Source organism: Asterias amurensis, chromosome 11 (assembly GCF_032118995.1).
Source record: "Asterias amurensis chromosome 11, ASM3211899v1".
NCBI classification, from domain to species: domain Eukaryota; kingdom Metazoa; phylum Echinodermata; class Asteroidea; order Forcipulatida; family Asteriidae; genus Asterias; species Asterias amurensis.
This window is the reverse complement of record NC_092658.1, coordinates 5,454,806-5,476,206: the sequence shown is the minus strand read 5'-3', so window position 1 is coordinate 5,476,206 and position 21,401 is coordinate 5,454,806. Positions and strand designations below refer to the sequence as shown.

The 21,401-nt window shown below is 39.2% G+C and overlaps 1 protein-coding gene across 3 annotated transcripts in view; it reads left to right on the top strand.

The window, feature by feature from the left end:
- The window catches only part of LOC139944335 (E3 ubiquitin-protein ligase TRAF7-like), a 130,628-nt gene extending 111,249 nt beyond the window's left edge, over positions 1 to 19,379 (top strand). For all 3 annotated transcript variants that reach the window (XM_071941331.1, XM_071941332.1, XM_071941333.1), the window contains 4 exons: positions 1,467 to 1,586; positions 8,229 to 8,360; positions 15,053 to 15,172; positions 16,798 to 19,379. In XM_071941331.1, coding sequence (XP_071797432.1) covers positions 1,467 to 1,586; positions 8,229 to 8,360; positions 15,053 to 15,172; positions 16,798 to 16,809 — 384 coding nt within the window. In that variant the 3' untranslated portion in view covers positions 16,810 to 19,379. The remainder of the gene's footprint in view (positions 1 to 1,466; positions 1,587 to 8,228; positions 8,361 to 15,052; positions 15,173 to 16,797) is intronic.
- Positions 19,380 to 21,401: the final 2,022 nt, after the last annotated feature.

Sequence of the window (21,401 nt, the reverse complement as noted above, 5' to 3'; positions counted from 1 at the left end):
CACACACTCTCTCCCTCCCTCTCTAAGGTGTGTGTGATAAGCTAACAACGGATACTCTGCATTCCTGTCTAACACCTGTAATGCATTTCAGATATCCCTTTGTTTGACGCTGGGGACAATGGTGACAAACCGGTCATAATTTGCTGCATCATGACCTGCACATTAATTACCCTGTAATTGTTTGGAATAGTCGCACTCGGTTGAAATATAATTAATCGAGTGAATGAATTCTATAATCTCGTGCCGTTTGAAGTGTTTGATGTACGAACTATTAAAATGAAAGTCAAACATTATATGTGTATTGACCCAAGTCATCTATTGTCATAAACACACAACAATAGCAGTTGCATCATTTTGAAGTCAATGTTTCCTGGGCCCAATTTTATAGAGTTGCTTAAGCACAAAAAGTAGCTAAGCAAAATAAAATTATGCTTACTAATATAAGGTGTCAGCTAAACTTGGAACTCCAAACTGGGCCCAATTTCATAGAGTTGCTAAGTACAAAAAAATTGCTAAGCATCAAATTTTTGCCTTGATAAAAACACGATTACCAAACAAATTTCAACATGATTTTTAGGATAACCAAACAACAGCTGAATACCAGTAACAAGCAATATGCAACAAATGGAAATTTGGTTGGTAATCCTGTGTTTATCAAGGAAGAAATTTTGTGCTAAGCAAGTTTGTGTGCTTAGCAGCTCTATGAAATTGGGCCCTGCTTAATTCTGCTTAGCAGACATTTGTTAAGCAATATTTTCTGCTGAACATTTTAGTTGAATCAGCAATTACATGTGTAACATACATGCATATCCCTTGTTTTATCGTTACTCTGATATCGCTGTTGTTGTTTTGATGATTCAGATTAAAGACAGTGGACACTATTGGTAATTGTCAAAGACTAGTCTTCACACTTGGTGTATCTCAACATATGCATAAAATAACAAACCTGTGAAAATTTGAGCTCAATCGGTCGTCGAAGTTGCGAGATAATAATGAAATAAAAAAACACCCTTGTCACACGAAGTTGTGTGCGTTCAAATGCTTGATTTCGAGACCTCAAGTTCTAAACTTGAGGTCTCAAAATCAAATTCGTGGAAAATTACTTCTTTCTCGAAAACTATATCACTTCAGAGGGAGCCGTTTCTCACAATGTTTTATACCATCAACCTCTCTCCATTACTCGTCACCAATTACGGTTTTATGATGATAATTATTTTGAGTAACTACCAATAGTGTCCACTGCCTTTAACACAAAAGTAGTAGTGAAGAAAAGAAATTAAGTATATCTGTTTGATTGGGAATGAAAAACCCAATTCACATAATGCTCCCAGTAGGATTCGAACCAAGGTCCTAGAGGTGGAAGGCGTGGCAAGACATCACTACACCAACCTGACTCATTATATGCTGATGCTAATTGTTTTCTTTGGTCTGTTTGTTTGTCTCCTGTATATCTTGTCTGGTTGTAGGTGTGGGACATGAGAACATTGGAGATCGTGCACAGCCTTCAGACCTCTGGAGGTAGTGTGTATTCCATCGCTGTCACAAGCCACCACATCATTGCAGGAACGTATGAGAATTGCATACATGTAAGTATTAAATCTAAGACAGTTTTGGAGGCAAGGGGTGGTGTTCACAAATAGTAAAGACTAGTCTTGTTTCAAGTTACATGTAGGACGAGTTGACGTAGGATGGTGTTTAGCTTAGTCTAAACAACTGCTGTCCAATAAGAAATTGTAGCGGCACATGAGCAAAACAAGGATGAGTTAACTTAGGAGTAGCCTTAAGTTTTTAATATCTACTAGTCCTAAGTTCTTTGTGAAAGCGACTACTGGGCCCATCCAGTTTTATGTCTCTGCTTACCGTAAGCAAAGAATCAGAAAATTCTGCGCTTACGCAAAGTGTTCTTTACAGGTTAGCAGTGAAGTTTTGCTTGTGCGCTCATTACTAGGCATTCTTTGCTTACACAGCTAGCGCAGAATTTGCGCTCAAGCGGCGAATGGTGATCGTAAGCGCAGATTTCGGCAGCCATGAAATTGGGTCTAGACAGTGCCTTCTAGAGAAGACGGTGCTTACTAGTTCACACGGTTAGCCATCTTAGTCTGTTAGTTACCCCGCATCAAGTTTATCATTTATGTTGTAAAATGTATTTAAAGACAAACAAACTTTTGATACTAAGTTTGACTTGTGATTGAAGTTTTCTTTGGATTGCATGATTATCTCTTTGATGTTTCCAGTGTTGAAATCCCAGGGGGGCGTTTTGATTTTTTTACCTGAATCCTCAAAGGAAGGATGCGAGTGACTTCTAAGGAAGTTAACTATGTGAGATCGACAGTCACTGATAGGTTCAGTATGGTTTAGGAAGAATGTCTCATGATTGGAATCCAATAATGGAGGGGGAGGGGGAGGGGGGAGTGAAGAGGGGGAGGGGGCACCTAAGTCTTTAACTGGCAATTTGTTTTTGATGATGAGTGAGCGTTTTGTTTACACTTCGCACGTCAGTTTGAACCAGTCACATTCATGCAGCAAAGGTTTTTGACAGCAAGTGATGTTTAGAAAATCGCGTGTGTATGCCAAGAAAGTGTTAAAAAAAAGAAACAACAACTTTTTTTGACATGCTGTCATTTGCACCCCGCCATCAATCAGCGACAATCTCGAAAAAGTGGCACCCCTCGAACGGATATGGGTCATTCCTCTATACATATGAGGTCTGGTACGTTGTATTTGCAGTTAAATGTTTGTGAATGTGTAAGCAATCATGTCTATCTGGAACAGCATTTAGTAAGGCGCTGCCTGCATGCACGAGAGTCTTATAGCAATTTTAAGCAAAGAGTTTGCACCATTTGCAAAGGTTTTTTTTATTCATGCAATGTTTTAAAGGGATTCTCTAACATTTTTTTATCATGTTTATTGAAGAAGTATAAGCTGGGTTAGCCTTGTGCAATAGGAGGGCATTTTGAGACATTTTGGCAGTCACCCAGCCTGAGTAATCAACACCAAATGTGCACGTTCCCGCAAATTCAATCTAACCCCTGTTTTTGTTTGGCATACCACACGGGTGCTCGCCGAGCGACCGCTTCCCGGAGAATCAAACTAAATTTAAACACAGACTGCGGTATTGTGGCGCCAGAGGTTGACCGCAGACTGTGAATGCAACCGCTAACGTGATTTTCAGTTTAGTTGAATGTGACATGGTTATATTCCTGGTCGGCACATGAGCTCTTCATTTTGTTTCCTTCAACGTCGCCTTGAATTAAAGCGGATTTGCCATAAAGCTGTCACCATAATGAAATTATGAGCCGACACACCTTGGTATTGTTATGACAGTGTGAATGCAGCTTTACATGGAGCTTAACGAACACACTCTGACATGTCTGACTGGAATATGAATCAGACAGTCGTTTCATACACAAGAGATTTCATGCTCAAGAGATTTTGTGTATGGCCCTATTTTGAGATACTTCACGGAGATGATGGAGCCAATTGCTCCATTACCCCCACGTCATTGTCTTTGTGCTCTTTGAAATGCTCTAACACTTATTTTTCTCAATTGGGGAGAAAGAGCGGTTTCATGCTGCTCCCGCTACTTTGAAATAATCTGCCTCTTAATATCCGTAACATGTCATCAATTCATAAGTTCAAAGAGGCTCTCAAAACCCTATTTTTTACTGGTGCTTTTCATTAGATAAACTTGTTTCATTCCTTGCGCCGTGAGCATCACTTGTGATGGGTACCGGCGCATTATAAGGTACCTCTATTACTATTATACAGAGGTCCCTCACCACTTCAATTCACTGAGGAAACATTCTGCAAATGGTTCTTAAATTGCAGGCCTGATGGCTCCAAAATTGCAGGCCTGATACTTCACAGAGACAACAGAGACAATGCCTTCGTGCGTCCAGTCATTGTCTTGGTGCCCTTTTAATTATTCCATTACAAATTGGTATTTCTCTTATATATGTGTAGGGCTCCTTCACCGAGGGAAATTGCTTTGGCTTTAACAAGAATAAAGTATCTGGCGCAAAGCAAGCAGCAACATGAAAGTGGCAATCTATTCATAGTAGCTATCAGCCATAGCTTAAACCAAACTCTTGTACGCTTTCAATACGGGATTTCAAACACGTGAACTGTCCCTTGGCAGGAACTGAAGCCCAAGCCTTATTTTGTTTGAAATGGCTGTAGATTTATCTTAAAGGCACTGGACACCTCTGGTAAATACAAAGACCGGTATTCTCACTTGATGTATCCTAACATACGCATGAATAACTAATGTGTGAAAATTTAGACTCAATTGGTCATCAAAACATCCTTGTTTCACAAATGTGTGTGCTTTCAGATGCCTAAAATGGTATTTTAAAACTACGTTTCTCACAATGTTTTAAACTATGAACAGCTCTTTATGGCTAGTTACCAAGTAATATTTATGCTTACAATTATTTTGAGTAATTACCAATAGTGCCAAGTGCCTTTAAGCCGGCATACATGTAGGGTACCACATACATGAAGTCAGCATAGTTAAGCAGAATTGGGGCAGGTATGAATATGACCAGCAGACGACATTAACGTGAGCTTATCTTGGCAACACAATACCATCAGGGCCATGCACGATCACCATTCTAGTCTAGACTAACTCAATGGAATACATTAAGTTCTAACAACAAAACCATATTGAGATTTAATACTCCGAGGAATTACACACGTAGATAGAGGTAAAAATAATAATAATGATAAAGACTTGTAATGTGCACATATCCACCGTGCTTGGTGTTCAAGGCGCAGTAAAACCTCACACAAAACGAAAGAAAACAGACACAACAAAATCAGTCCTGGTAAACCTGTGCCAAAGAAAAGTTTTGAGAAGAGATTTGAATTTTGTGGTACAAAGACGAGATCTAAGATTAAGTGGTAAAGAGTTCCAGATGCATGGCGTACCTGAAGAAAAAGACCTGGTACTCATTTGTAGTAGACCTTGCATGACGAAGGCTCCTCTCCGAGGTCAAAGGAAGAACTACATTATCATTGGCTGAAAGTTGTGTGTGGCATTTGCGCATGTGCAAATGTCCATTCAACCTATGATTTAAAACGTTAAGACCAATGAAGAACTCACTCCATGGTAGTGAAGTTAATAACGTTCCTCTATAAGCTAAAATAGTAGTCCCAGCCGATTTTCTACATTCCGCCCAGGTAGTAAATGAAAAGCAGAACAGTTCTTTTCAGAACTGAGAAGTCTCCCGAAAGTCCTAAATCTATTTACCGCAAGCCAATTATATATTGATACATGTACCTCACCATGCAATGCCTCAAATCCAATATCTATTCAACCTTGTTCTCATGGGTGATCGATCTCGCCGCGCCTTTTTTCCCCCAGTCTTGCTCGCTCATAACTCCTGCAATTGGTTCATTAAAATAGTTAGGACTAAGGTCGATCCACTCTACACGCTAGCTCAAGTATGGTAATGCTCATTTTAAAAAAAACATGTGTACAGTGTATACATTCAAACTTGAATCAAACTGTAAACATGTTGTATTACTTTGAAACTCTAACTAAGAGTAAAATATTTCCTTAAAGACACAGAAAAAAATACTTCCTAATATGTGTACACTAAACATGACTGTGGTTAAGACACTGTGGAAGAGATGCTAATCAAATCATTATGGGCTTTGCAGTACTCTGCAAGACATGCAAGCCCTTTAAAGGCACTGGACACTATTGGTTATTACTCAAAATATTTGTTAGCATTAAAACTTACTTGGCTACAAGCAATGGAGATGTTTAAAATGATGTGAGTAACGGCTCCCACTGAAGTAGCAAAGTTTTTGAGAAAGGTAATCTCTCACTCAAATAATAGAAGACTTCAGCTGAAGCCTGTTATTATGTACATGTACATGTATCTGAAAGTACATAATACATGTACAACAAAGTAATGCAACAAGGGTGTTTTTTCTGTCGTTATTCTCTTGCAAATTTGATGACCAAATAAGCCAAATTTCGTACTGGTTTGTTACTGTGTGCATATGTTGGGATATTAGAATACAATTACCAAACGTGTCCATTGCCTTTAACATGCACGCTGTGGTTGTTATGAGGTAAGGGAAGTTTGATACGAGTGATACCCCCAGAGCAGGGTTTGGCACCAGGTGTGCAAGGAGCTCCGGTTTCCTGCGTCGGAATAACTCAATTAGGAAGCCAGTAACGGGAGCAACCTGGTCCAGCAACGTGAGCTTTTGGTCTACCTCTCTGGTAGGAGGGATAACTAGGTCCCTTTTACCTGGCCGTCAAGTGGTCTCCACCTGTCATGCTACAAACAAACCAGTGGCAATGAGTACCCCCACCCTTTACAAAATGGCGCAACCTGGGCAGCTACGTGGTCTTTTGGTCTTACCTCTCCGGTAAGGGGGATAACTACATGTAGGTCCCTTTACCTGGGCGTCAAGTGGTACCCAGCTGCCATGCTACAAACCAGTGGCAATGAGTACCCCCACCCTTTACAAAATGGCGCAACCTGGACAGCTACGTGGTCTTTTGGTCTACCTCTCCGGTAATGGGGGATAACTAGGTCCCTTTACCTGGGCGTGGTCTCCACCTGCCATGCTACAAACAAACCACAGGCAATGGGAACCCCCCTCCCCTTTACAAAATGGCGCAACCTGGGCAGCAACATCATGATCTTTTGGTCCACCGTTTGGTAGGAGGGACTAGGTACCTAGTTTAACCTGGGCATCAAGTGGTCCCAATTGCCAAGCTACAAACAGTGGCAATAAGTCACCCCATTACTATCGTCAGAATAGTGAAATGGCTTGATTCATTTTGACGCTGTCCCTTAGACCACCCCCCCCTCCTTTTCGGTCAATAACGTTAAGTATGTATATTTACACTTTCCTAGAACTATTTAACAACGTCATCTTTGGGCGTTGTAGATAAAGAAACGCTTTGAGTAATTCCATCCTGGTTTGTGGTCTTCAGTCCTAGTTACTGTTTCAATGTCCAGGTCAACTTAGCGTTCCAGTGGTTAACCGTAGCGCCCAACTAAACAAGCCACAGGCGTGACGTCTATCTTTCATTTGGGCGTGTTATTGGATTAAGGAACATTACCTAACGGCATGCAAGAGTATCTGTAAGCTGCAGTTGGCCTGGCATTACCCTCTTTTTAAAACGTTATGATCAAAAGCGTCGGATTGACCAAAATAAAGGTTTGCCTTGTGCATACAAACTAGACCATGACTAAGATTTTAAAGATAAACTTGTAATACTTTTTTTCCTATTTGCCTATTTTGAGTTTTTTTTTAAACCTGAGAATGAGATGAAACAAAAATGTGGATGCACATAAAGAAATAATTATGGTTGCTCAGAACTTTTGCTGGATGAGAAAAATTGTTTTGAAGTAGCTGAAATTGAAATATGTATTTAGTAATTATTTTTTTGAAAATTTAGGCAGTTTGGAATTTAAAAGCTGATGAACTTAATTAGTCATTTTTTGAAAGTTAAATCTGCTGTAGAAAACAGTACTCTACCAATGGACGTGGGTTCGATTCCCACCCGAGTACTATGCCTTTGGAATTTTTCACAGGGACTCAGAAAAGTACTGAGTACTCAGTGCTAAAACCACAGCGGCGTGTTGGTAAAACACAAATAATACTCTTTAAAAAAGAGTTTCTAGAATAGTACTATGCGCAGAATGTGTAACTGACCCATAGTGCTAAAAAGAGTGGACACTGGCCAGTGGTCTTATGTTTACTTATTACATTTTAGTTTTGTTTTGTTTTCGGCAAAGATGTAGAAATGGCAGGAGGGGGGGGGGGGTGGTTAAATATAGAGATAGAAACACGTAAGATAATAAACAGAACCACATTTTCTGCTATTCAATTGTATCCTATTTTAATACGATCAGACAGACTTTTTGATCAAGATTGACAGCAGCATTGTAGCGTGGCCCGAACTCAAGGAAGCAATTGTGTGATTCATTTATACTTATTATTACATTCATCCCTGGCGTCACCAGTCGTACAACATACCGCCGCACCTCCGCCTGGCTGCGCTCTATTTTCTCAGTTTCCGTTTCCTCTCGCGGGAGTCGCTGCTGGACCGGCGTTTCGTTTCCCCCCTCCATCTGTCCCTACCCTCTGTGATTGCTGTTTGCCGGGATCACACGCTTAGTTTGCCACATAGCATCCTGGTTGGCCAATTTCTTACAAACATCCTTTCTTCTCTTTTTCTCTTTTTTTCCCTTTAGGTCTGGGACAAGGCGTCTTATGAACAGGTTGAGACGTTGACTGGTCACGTGGGAACAGTCTACGCCTTAGCAGTCATTAGTGCCCCTGGTACGACTAGAGTCTTCAGCGCCTCCTATGATAGGTCATTAAGGGTAAGTGACATACTTTTACTAGACTTGACTTCGTGCCTTGTGAAAGCACACACTGGAATCATTGTCTCTCGCAGTTGAAAGAAAACATGGACAAACCACACAAACAAGAAGAGAGCAATGGAGAGCTGTTGATGGTATAAAACATTGTGAGAAACAGCTTCTTCTGAAGTAACGTAGTTATTGAGAAAGAGGTTATTCCTTTCTCACTCAAAAATTAAAAGACTTCAGCTGCATGAAGCCTAGCCTTTTATTCTGCATCTGAAAGCTCTCGTCAAAGTAGTGTAGCATTGGTTGTTTTTTCTTTCATTATTCTCTTCCAACTTCGATGACCAATTGAGCCCAAATTGTCACTGGTTTGATGTTTTATGCAAAATGTATGTTAGGATACACCAAGTGAGAATACTGGTCTTTGATAGTTACAAAACGTGTCCAGGGGTGGATTTCACAAAGAGTTAAGACTAGTCTTATCCCTAGTTAGGACGCATTACTAGTCCTAACTTAGGACTAGCTGTACGTTTTTTCATATCTCCTATGACTAGAGTCTAACTCTTTGTGAAATCGACCCCAGTGCCTTTAGACGTGGGATTTTAAAACATCACTCTGAGTGGTGCTATAACAGCAACACCCGGACCTTGTTAAAGAGTAGTCTGTCTTAACTTTGATCCTTGGATGTTGAACATGCAAAGGAGGAGGACGAACATGAATCTATTCACATGTACATCCTTCCACTGTACATGCTGTACATTGTACATTTAGATTGTTATCCGGATTTAGCCCCAAGGTGTTCGGCCCAACAGGATGTTTTCAATATCAATTTTAGTTTTTGAAATGCATACTTGCCAATGAAACATGAAATGTACTGCACATTTTGGCATTGGTCCCAGTAGACATGTTGACAAATTTAATTTTGTTGTTTTGAGCACGGATAATTTCACCGTGGTCACTATCACACCTGAGTTGAGGAGTTGACGTCTAACCAGGGACGCTGTTGGAGTGATTTATACACCCTGTCAAATAAAAAGTGAAAGAAGGGAACTAATTTCTCTTGGAATTCCCTGCAGTGGAAAGTCTTAGTTTGCCGTGATGGCCGTGTATAATTTGGTTTGTCGGCTCTGTGCTTACCTAGGTTTGAGGTTACAGGTTTGGTGTTCCCCCCCCCCTGCAATGTGTGTCCAGTGCGAGCATGTTCCGTTTTTGGCACACCTTACCCTAATGGAAATAAACCCCTCCTCCCCCCTCTGCTTCTAACTACAGCCATGTGATTTTTGATTCACACTGTCTGTTCGATCAATCAGTGCCTTGTCATAAGTGTTGTCGCTAGAAAAAGTTTAGTTTGGGTGAGGGATCGACAAAACTATTCATATTGATTTTGGTTTTTACCCATACACCAATGTGTTAGCACTGTATACTCAGTACTTTCCCAAGTCCTGTGAAAAAATATTACAGGCATATATTACTCGAGTGGGATTCGGACCCAACACCCTTGCAATTCTATTACCAACTAGACTACCGCGAGTTTGAATCCTATGTTTTGGCAGCGGGTACCGCAACGATACATAAGAGATGTTACCAAAAATTATTCATGTTTAATTACCGGTACTGGCCACATGCTCACACCATCTAGAGACTTATGCACATTTCAGGGCGAGCGAACAACTCAATATCGAAGAGCCCGTAGCGGCCACAAACGGCTGCAAGATTTTACCTATACATCCACTCAACCAAAAAAGGTCAAACTGAAGGTCATGTCCGTCATTGACATTTCCAATGGTTCCTGTGTTTTCCAGTAGTACATGTATCTGTGCCACTAAAATCAAAGTCTGCTTTGTATTCTGTTTTTCAGCAATTTTTAAAGGAAAGAAACTGTTTCAAAAACCTACACAATAAAAACGTTTCTGGGAGTATGCTGACCGTTGCAATACCGAAATGAACGGTCTCTATCAGTCTATAGAGTTTATAAATACAGACTTGTCTTTAAAGACACTGGACACTATTGGTAATTGTCAAAGACCAGTCTTCTCACTTGGTGTATCTCAACATATGCATAAAATAACAAACCTGTGAAAATTTGAGCTTGATTGGTCGTCAAAGTTGTGAAATAACTATGAAAGAAAAAAACACCCTTGTTACACAAAGTTGTGTGCTTTCAGATGCTTGATTTCGAGACCTCAAATTCTAAACTTGAGGTCTCGAAATGAAGTTCGTGGAAAATTACCTCTTTCTCGAAAACTACATCACCTCAGAGGGAGCCGTTAATCAACATGTTTTATACTATCAACCTCTCCCCATTACTCGTTACCAAGAAAGGTTTTATGCTAATAATTATTTTGAGTAATTACCAATAGTGTCCACTGCCTTTAACCAATATATGAATTTATATAACACCCAAGCAGATCCTTGCCAGTTGATTGGAGGATTGTCCGTAACGTGATAGCAAATAAAAGTACCATTGCACGCTGAGTCACTCACCGTGCTTTTTCGTTCCATCCGAAAAGTACCATTGCACGCTGCCACCGTGCAATTGTACTTTTTGGATGGAACGAAAAAGCTGAGTAAAAACATCACTGCGTGCGTGTGCCTTTGGTAACGCTGAAGCAGTGTTACTGCAAGGCCTAAAAATTAGTAAAATTACTAGCATTCGGCTTCTACAATTAAAAATTGTAGGCCTACGCTTTGTTTGTTTTGAAAGTTGTATCTTTCAATCAAAATGAAAAAGATCTACTTGGATGTTATATAAAACAAATAGTGAATGTTTTTCATTTGTGCAATGGTGCGAATATGTTCATTCGTTGAAAGCTGGAATGTTCCATTCAACTCGGCTCCGCCTCGTTGAATAGAACATTCCATCTTTCAACTCATTAACATATTCGCACCATTGCACTCATAAACATTCATTATGTGTATAATATTCTATCATGAGAATAGTTGTTATTGGATCAAAAGAAATCCCTGAAGAAAAAAAGAAAAAGAAAAAAATTTATTCTAACAATCAACATGGAATTACACAGCATTTCGGAACTAATGATTACAATTGGTCAGTGCCTTCTTTTCAATTGATGGGTGGTCCATTTGCCACTTATAAATTTAATGAAATTTTATCATATAAAAGGCAATCTCTGTCTTTTGACCAATCAGTTAATCATACGGTGGTTTAATTTGCATCGGAGATAAAGAATATTCATTTTTTAATCCCACCCGAGTAACATGCCTGTGATTCTTTTCACAAAACTTGGGAAAGGACCGAGTATACATTGCTACATGGGTAAAAACCAAAATGATTATAGTTTAAATCATACATACTACCTTTAAAACAAGAGTCTCAAAAGTCTCAAAAAGGTTCTCACAAATTTCTTTTGTAATCATGCCATGAAAAGTTTATGCATACGTCCCGACAGGAAAGCAGGTGTATAAATACTACCGTGCAGCCTGCGATAACATTAGGAGAGCAAACTAAGGCCTGGAGTAAAAAAAAAAGGGGGGTAGTAGGCCACCCATCGGCTGATGTATAATATAAACGGATAGTAACTAGGTTGTTTTAGGAACTTGGTACAAGCCCTGGTTATAAAACGCTGCCAATAAGGTACCTTGGGATTGGGAGTGGGAAGGCAAGCCCCTTCTTACACTCCCTAGGTCCCCGACCACTGGTTTTTGTTTTAATTTCATCTGTCCCCACGGGCCACAGACAGGTTTTTTTTTTATAGACTAAGAGGTCGTTGGGTTTAAAGGGAAGGAAAATGATGACGGGCGACACTAAAACACAGCTCTTTTATAATCATTTTCAGAAATTGTTGGAGTTGTTGTGTCAAAGTGTTAATTATAGTATTTATGAATAGATTTTGTGAAACGGTTTCCTCTGAGTATTTTCTTTCACAATTCGATTTTCTCAAAGATGTGAGATTCTTCAAGAGTGCCTTTGTAAAAAACTTAACTTTTGGAAGTAAATTTGATAATTTGACATTGTGCTAACGTGTTTGACATGACGTGTTGTGATCACAGGTTATCCAGTAGAAAGGGTTGTATGATTGCAGAATGCCCCACACCCCCCTCCCCCATCCCCAGAACAAAGACATTCACAAAGTAGGGCATCAGCAATCATAGTGCTATATAGCACAGTTGGTAGAGCACTGGCCAGTAAATCTGGTTGTTGCAGGTTCAAATCCCGCTTATGGTTCTTATAAATGTAAACAATATTGCACTAAGAGACTTAACCCCCCCCCCCTCCCCCTCCAACAACAGATACAAATTATGAGGAAACGCCTTTCATCACAAGGTCAACGGCAACTTCAAGGGTGATGAGGGCTACACTTAACTGATTTGGGCTATTTTTTGACCCAAATCAACTGCCACCAGGGGCACGTTGCCAGCTACTCCTGGGCCTGAAACAGGGTTACCCCCTTCACAGTCCTTAAGGATGTACTTGCACTAAAAGCCTGGCTGGTAGAGCAGCAATATAGAAACAATTAAGAAACATTTAACAATCCCTCTGTTTAGTTTCTTCTTGATGTTGATTGATCAGATATTTTATGCGATTAAAACATTGGCCCCACCCCCACCCCAAAATATTTCTATAATTTGACATGACCCAGATTTTCTTGTGTACTCACCTGAAAGTAGTGCTGTCTCATGGTCAGAACTTCCCCTTATACTTCATGACGCACATTTTCTTTCCCATTTTTTGGTTATTTTTTTTTACAAATGTAGCGTGGTATGTTTTTTTTAGGGTGAGGTTAAACCTCATGTGATGTGTTAGCCCATTTTTGCTCTCTCCCTCTCCCTCTCTCAAAGTCTGGCTGTAATTTAAATATTTAACCAGTTGCATATTTATTCATTTTGGGTTTTACCCATAAACACCGATTTGTGTTAGCACTGTGTACTCAGTACTTTTCTGAGTTCTGTAAAGAAAAAAAATGCACCTAGGCATATTACTCGGGTGGGACTCGAACCTGTGACCTTTGCAATTCTAAAGCAATGTCATACCAACTAGACCAACGAGTTTGCCCGTACTTAGAGGCATATTATAAACAAAAAGTCCCCCTGCATCAAAGGCACGGCAGTTTTTCCTAAATGGCACCTTAATAACGGGGGAAATGTATATATGAATGGAATACCAAATGTAGTGGCTATGGTAACGGGGCAATTGTCTTTGTTGCTTCCACAAGTCTGCAATAATACAAACATTTCTTTCTTCAACACTTTCATGAACAGACTCAAAAGCCATCTCTTCTAATCAGCTGCTTCTCCTTCTACTTATTTTGTTGAACCAATTCCTAGATGTTAACTTTGTTAGCATTCCTGCGCCAGGAGTGTCACCTGTGACAGGCATGGCGCATGATAAGTTTTCCATGTTATTATTATTCCTGGAGTGGGTTGCTATTTTGAGCACTCAATTTTCATTCTGGTTGATTTTGATAACGTGTTAAAAATCTTTGTTAAACTCAATCAGAAACTTGCACTGTTGTACGTAATCAAAACACTCATTCAGAGCAATTTGCAGTATTTATTTCAGTAGTGTGCAATGCGTGTAGCTACATGTTTTTTATAAGAGATGTTAAATTTGCATACGGGATAAAGAATATTAATTTTGTTTTTTACCCATACACCGATGTGTGTTAGCACTGTAATACTCAATCAATGCCTGTGGTATTTTTTCACAGGACTCGGGAAAGTACTGAGTATACCTGTGCTAACACACATCGGTGTATACATCCGTGTATGGGTAAAAATCAAAATTAATATACATGTATTTTTTTTTTTATTTGAACATGATTTGAGGGGTGCTCATTAGGCAGTTTGTCACTGTTGTCTGTGAAGAAGACATACTTGGGGCATAACCCTATTCTTTTTTATTAATTTTTTTTTTTACTCTTCTGCCTTACGTCCACTGCCCTCTTGATCTCATAAGCAAGAATTTGTTTTCACTCCTGGCTCTTTCAGGCCCTGGGTCCGAAGGTGTCGCCAAATAGCAGAAAGATTTGTAGAAAGAAATGTATAGCACTTCAATTCTCAGGATATTAGTGGCAGTGCAACGAAGACTGATTCACCCCATGATAGTCCACACATTTTCATACTTGCAAGCGTACTTGCATTGTACTTGTAGTATGTACGCGACACGCGTATGTACTGGTCATGTGTAATATGTACAGTGAATTCACATCAAATGACAGAAGGGTTGATTACTATGGTTTCCTCTCCCAACTGTTATCAACCGGAAACATGTTTAGATGTTTGCTAGCTGCACATACCTTGTTTCATGTACACAGGTTCATAGTCTTTGTACAATAAAACGGGCCACTTTTCCTGCACACTCACGCAGGTGTGTACACACCTGCAATCGTGGACGCTCCTTTGTTCAACTCTTTGTGATAGCAACCGCGGACCCCTTTGTTATAGGTCCCCGGTTTGAATGTGGATACAAACCCACTCAAACACAGCTAACTTAGTTAACATTGTCCATAGGAAGAACTTATAAATAAATAGTAAACTTGCGGTTACAACCATGTGTAAATATCTTGTGTGGGAGTGTTGGCTCTGAAAAGCGCCGATGTGGTCTCAACGTTTCAAACATTCAGATGTTAGGAGAATGCCCAAGCAAGATGACCAGAATATTTGTATAGTTTCGTCCTATTTATCAACAACATACAAAACTTCAAACAATACTGACATTGTCCATGTATTATTCACTTTCATTCCAGGTGTGGAACATGGAGAATATGATCTGTACACAGACTCTCCTTCGACATCAGGGTAGCGTGGCTTGTCTAGCTGTCTCCAGAGGGCGCTTGTTCTCCGGCGCTGTTGATAGCACTGTGAAGGTAAGTTCATGAAAGTGTGTCAAAAATGTGCAATAATATGCCTTTTGGGTTGACATTTCTATGAAGGTTTGTAGTAAAATTTCTAGACTTGTGGACAAGTTGTTAAATGTCTGTCGGGGTGAGAGTGTTCTGACTCTCGATCTCTCCACGATTTCGACTCACTCCGCGATTCCCACAACACCGGCGATATTCTTGCAAGACTGATGGCCCCGGTGAGACTACTGCTCTCATGACTCTGGTTTATTCAAGTTTATTCAAGATTTGTTGTTATGGGCGGCTTTTAGTATTGAACGTTCCATTTTGGGTCATTTGCATGTATACCACACCGGTGTTGTTGGAGTCAGGAGCTTTATCTCTTGTCGTGCATCTTGTTATTGTTGCATTAATATTTGTGGTCGAGAATGCTTATGATGAGTACAAAATGAGCATTTTGGCGCAATAGTGGCTTTAATGCGTAATAATCAAGCACTGTAATAGTATGATAGTGGCACATGTATTTTGTATTTACTTATATTTATTTCATTTCTCAGGGAACAAAAAGTACAATAATGCACATTAATTAGGCTAAAAATATTGGGTGCCTGGATTTGTCTATCCCTCTCAGTTGACAACTGTACATGCTAAGCTCAATTCAATATACATTACTGTCTAATGGTGTATTACATGGAACTTGCTATCTCTCCCCCCCCCTACTGTTATACATGTAGACTGTATGTAAACATTGAACATCCTGAGCTTCATTAAATGATGAATCATTGCATACACATGGATTAAGAGTCGTTTCCCATCATCCCGGGAGAAGAATCAGAAAACAACATGTGTAATTATCGCACCGTTCCATAACTTCATTGGCATTGAGTCATGGTGTGAACGCAGTGTACTCATCACTGCAACAAGAGGAACATGTCGTCGACACCTTGAGTCCGATGTGATTTTACTGCACTCTATCCACATGGGGATGAACGTTGAAGTTGATGTGATTCATTGATGTGATGTGGGTGGATTAAAGTGGGCGGGGAAGGGGAACTTGGAAGCATGTGGGTTTAAGTGTGACATTTATGGAGTCATCGAGGCAGAGACATTTGATCTAGATTCAAGCCCTGACATGTGCTGATCCAGATTTAAAAAAAAAAAAAGAAAAAAAAAGTCCAGTAAAAATCTATGAATCCAAGATGGTGACTGCAAAATCCTTACCCTCACCGGGTTGAACTCATTTCCAGTCCAACGCCCACTGTCAAAACTTAACATTACGTCAATTAATTTTTAAAAAGGCCTTTAATGAAAGCAGTTCGTCGAATTTGTATAAAAACCAGTCGATCAACTTACACGTGCATTGAAATATTGTTTTTGATGAGTTGGCAAAACCTGAGCAGTGCAATGCGAGAGTTGCAATGTGGATTAACCAGGTTTTTTTGGTCATGTGGTTGCTGGACACCATTTTTGCAATCTGAATATAGCCTAACCCAATGTGCAGGCTAGTCCACCACCCTGTTTTACTTTAATATCTCATTCATTTACTTTTTGTGTGATAATAAATTCTCCCTGGTAGAAATTTTGTGGCAGCGTTTTCTCTAGATGTTGTCATTGCTGACCTTTTTTCTCATCTGTTTTTTTTCTCTCCTCAGGTGTGGCAGTAAGCCTGGAAACCTGACAGGCACGACCGTACGGCTCATCATGACAAGAAGAGCAGTGGTCCTTCATGTTGATTTGCTGTTATGGAGGAAAAGGAGTGGTGACCAGGCTATGCAATCCCAATGTAATATATTTCCCCTTAAAAGAATTGCTATACTGTGGACTATAGAGGGCTCCCTTCAATGTCAACGTCATCTGTAAATACTTAAAACCATTATGGGATTGTACAATTATCCCTTCTTATGGTGTAGCCATCTTGTTTTTGGCTACCAGTCAAATCAGTGTAAACCAAACTGAGGCTGCAACTGAGATATAGCCTGGCTCTTGTTAGTCTAACAAAAAATTGTAATGATGTTTTCATTTTGATAGAAGTTTAGGGTTACAGACACCACCATTTTGAAAACACCAGCTGATGTTAGGTTGCTAAATAAAGAGATTGGCAACCTAGAATCTTGGCTTAGTGTGCCGTATTGTGAGTCTTTAAAGGTCAGATGTATCTTTTTAAGTTTCTACTTGGGATTAATCAACATCAGTTTGCTAAGTAGTCTGAAACTAAATGAACATCTTTACAAAAATACACAAACGTAGCCTTTTGGTGGTGGTGGACTCAAACCCTTGCTTAAAGGAAAATATTTGAAATTTCATCATCTATTTTGGAAGTCAATACTGGAAGCAATGGAACAAATTGTGTATCAAGTAGAAATCATCATCTGTGATTGGTCGTTTCGCATATTTTGAAACTGAAGAAATTGGTTTAGTTAAGTGTGTGTTATTCAAATCTTCCAATGACATTGTCTGGTAGACACTATGCTACAATTTAGTTGAATTATTTTAGTTGATTAGGCTTACATGTTTGTTACTTACCAATGCCATCTTTGCGGGCAACTTGGGTTTTGGCTTTGAGCTATGCCGAGCATTGTTATTTGTCTACAAGTGGTTCACTGACTAAACATGCAACGAATTTAATAAAAACTCCAGCATGCACATGTAGAATTTACACAATATAACAGTAGTTGTGCATTCTACAATTTATAATTATCATTGCCCGTAAAGATGATCGACTTTACACTGTGTGACGTCAACTGTTACCAATCTATTACAGATTACTTAATGTTTGGTAAAGGATATGTAAAGGATTGTTTGAAAATATTTTTGAAAAGGTGATTTGCTAAATTTGTGCTTAATTTTCTGTATGAGGCCTATATTTTTGTGTACAAAGTAGTAAGTCAATGTTGCTTGTATGTTTGTTGTCCATTTCTAGATGCATTTATACAAGGTGCTTTAAAGCCAGTGTTGAATATTATAATGCACTATTTTTAAAAATTTATGCTGGAACTATTTTAGTAGGGGTTGTTTGTATAAGCACAGGTACATGTAGCGTTTGTTGTGTAACACCATGATGAGGCTCTATGTAGGGATTTTTGTTTAGAAACTATAGAAATAGAACCCGGAGAACGCTGAGTGCGACATTGTGAGTGCGTTTTTGTTGTGAGACCCCTTTTATCGATGCGCGTACGCCATTTTGTTTGCCATACAGTAGGCATCATGAACATTGACCAATGAAAACACGTAGAAACGATCTATATGCGTGTCACATGATGATGCATTTTGACTGTCACGTGGTTCAATAGTAAGCCGCATCCACAGACAACACGCAGGGCGGTCGAGCTCAATGTTCTCCGGGGTTCTGAACCATTCTGTTTCTATGGTAGAAACTAGTCTTTCCTTGAATAACGATTTCTGACTAATATCAAACACAGTATAACTTGTATTATCTTCAAGTACGCGCTAATCCTCCAATCAGATTGGCAGAATGGAGTGGTGATAAAACCTATATTGCACGGCTAATTTCACTACCATGCGTCTTGTGTGTTCTATGTCACGCGCAAGGTTTGCTTGAAGATAAATACGTTATCACACGCGCGCTCGTGGAAATACGGAAAATATAGCGCGTCTGCGTCCCATATCCAACTCGGCCTTCGGCCTCGTTGGATATGGGACGCAGAAGCGCTTTTTTTTCCGTATTCCACTCGCGCTTGTGTGATAACTTAAAATGTATTTTGTCTACATTTTTTTGTTGATTGTTCATTTTGTACTTTGTAACTCGAATGTAATCTTTGTTCTTTTATACTCGACTTCTTCCGTACACTTTGTAGTTATTGAAAACATGTAATTTACGTTTTTTGTTTTATTGTAAAGGTTAGGTATACCTGTACTTCTTACAAATGGAGCTGTGAAGCTTTGAAAAATCATAAAGGATCTTTATTTGTCGTAAGTGTATTGAGTTCCACTTGACGAGGCTTTGATGATTGGTGTTTAGGCAGTCAAAAAGAGTAGAGATATGTAAATTAAGTTTAAACCTTTTCTACATCAAGTTGTTCGTATTATCATTTAAACTAAAACTTGATGATATTTGCCTAGTGGGATTTTGCTCTCAAAGGCTTCATTATATAGCAACTACATTCTTATCCAGTAGTTGTATTATAAAGAGAATCATGTATCAATGTAATTAATGTAGATACTTCAGAAAGAATATTTTTCAGAGGTTAACAGTATCCTGATATATTGTAATAAAAGAAAATTGAAAAAAAAAAAAAACTTTGGTGTGTGTTTCTATGTCAACTTTTGAACTTTGGACAGTTCACCCATGTGCAAGTGTCATGGCCGAGCATGGGACTCAACATTTGGTGTTGTCGGAGTGTTGGTTGGTTCCCTGTCATCTACTTGTATCCTTGAGCAAATAATTGTAAAGGTTTTTTTTACACTCAGAACCGGCCCCACCCCTACATTAAAAAAACAAAAAAACACATAATGGGTTGGTTCGATACATTAAGGGGGGGGGGGGGCGACAGCGCAAGTGTAATATATAGTAAAATATATAAGTAAAATATTGTCGCTATCAAATCAAAAGTTGTATCCACATCACTAACAATAAATAATATGGTTCATCATTATGACAGTTTAAATGGATAACTTTCCGTATGGCGCCACCACTTTTTCACTCATTTTTATAAAAAGTGATATCTCATTGAGGTAAATAAGATACTATATTATTTCATATCGAATGAAAAAGTGGTGGCGCCATACGGAAACTTTTCCGTTTAAATTACAGCTCATAATAATTATGACTTAGTACAGGTCATATTTATGATATATAAGTAATAATTTTGACTAGCACCAAGTCGTAATTTAAAGATGTAAGTCGTGATTATGACTTTCTTCTTGTTTGCTCTCAATGTTCATTAAAAGCTTCCGTAGAAACTGCCCCGCCCCTCCAAAAAAGTAAAAATAAAAAGTAAACCCACCAAAACATCAGTCAGTGAGCTCCCACTTAACACCAGATATACGTGGTACAAGTCGGGGTACCAGACGGGTCTCAATGCAACGCGGACATTCAAAATGGACTCCAACCATGCTTGGCTGGTGGATGGTGCGATTTGAAGTTTATTTTGAGCTTTACAGGTAAGATTTATCGTGTTGTTCTATAGAACTTCAAAGTGTGGAATATGAATAGGTCTGGTACAAATTTAAATAGTTGTAAAACTTGTCACTTTGTTTGCATATCGACGGCACTTGAATGAAAGTACAGCAGCCGGGAAACCGGCCTGCCAACGCGGCCCTTCCTTGGCAAAACAGCCCAACTCATTTTTTGTAGAGCGGGTAAATTTAGGGCGTTTTTTTTCCACTTCGAAGTATCAACGGCATACTATTTATGGATGTGAATATGTCCTCTCGGTCTCTTAAAGTATTCATCCCGGGTTATGACAAAACATGTTATTCTGTACATGCTTTATGTATAATAAAAACAAAATCGAGCGACTTGCGGTCATTCAAATGAAACAACCGACACTTCTTTTAATTGGGTTTACGTTATCTTTTACCACTTGATGATTTTTCCAAATATTGCATTTCAGATTCTATCTCCCTGACTGTACACTCTTGAGATTAATATGTACATTTTCTTTTTAAAAAAGGGTGGGATTTGGCCCTAAACGTGTAGCGGTTGTAATAAATCTTCACAATTTTAGAAATTATACTGCATGAAAACGCCTTGGAAGGCTTTTTAAACACACCGTTTGTCACGCATGCTCATGCGGGCTAAAATGTAACCTGCTGACCAAACAAAATGCTATGTGGTATAATTATAATCTCAAACAAATTGGACCACTATCCACACATTCCGACCTTTGTAGAGTCTTTCCCAAAGGCCAGCGGGAGCCTGGCATGTGTACACCCTTAAATTTGCCAAATTGTTTTTCCGATGAGGGTCTTAATTGAAAATTAATTTACTGGTTTCAACTTGTGATTAGTCGAATAGTACCGTGTGCCCTTGTGGTGGTTTTAAAATGAAAGGATATGGGCACTTCGTTAAAGGATAGGGGATACCGGTGGTGGGTGGGTCTTACAGAAATTGAAATGGTAAGGTTTTCGGAGGGGGGGGGGGCTTTCGCCCACACTTCCAATTGACCATACCATCAAAACAATTAATATCTATGTGTCATATCTGCTTATTTATATTTCTCTTAAAAGCACAAAAAACACAAACTTTCAATATATAAATATGGTCTGATTGCTTTCCTTACAATTTTTGAGCTCC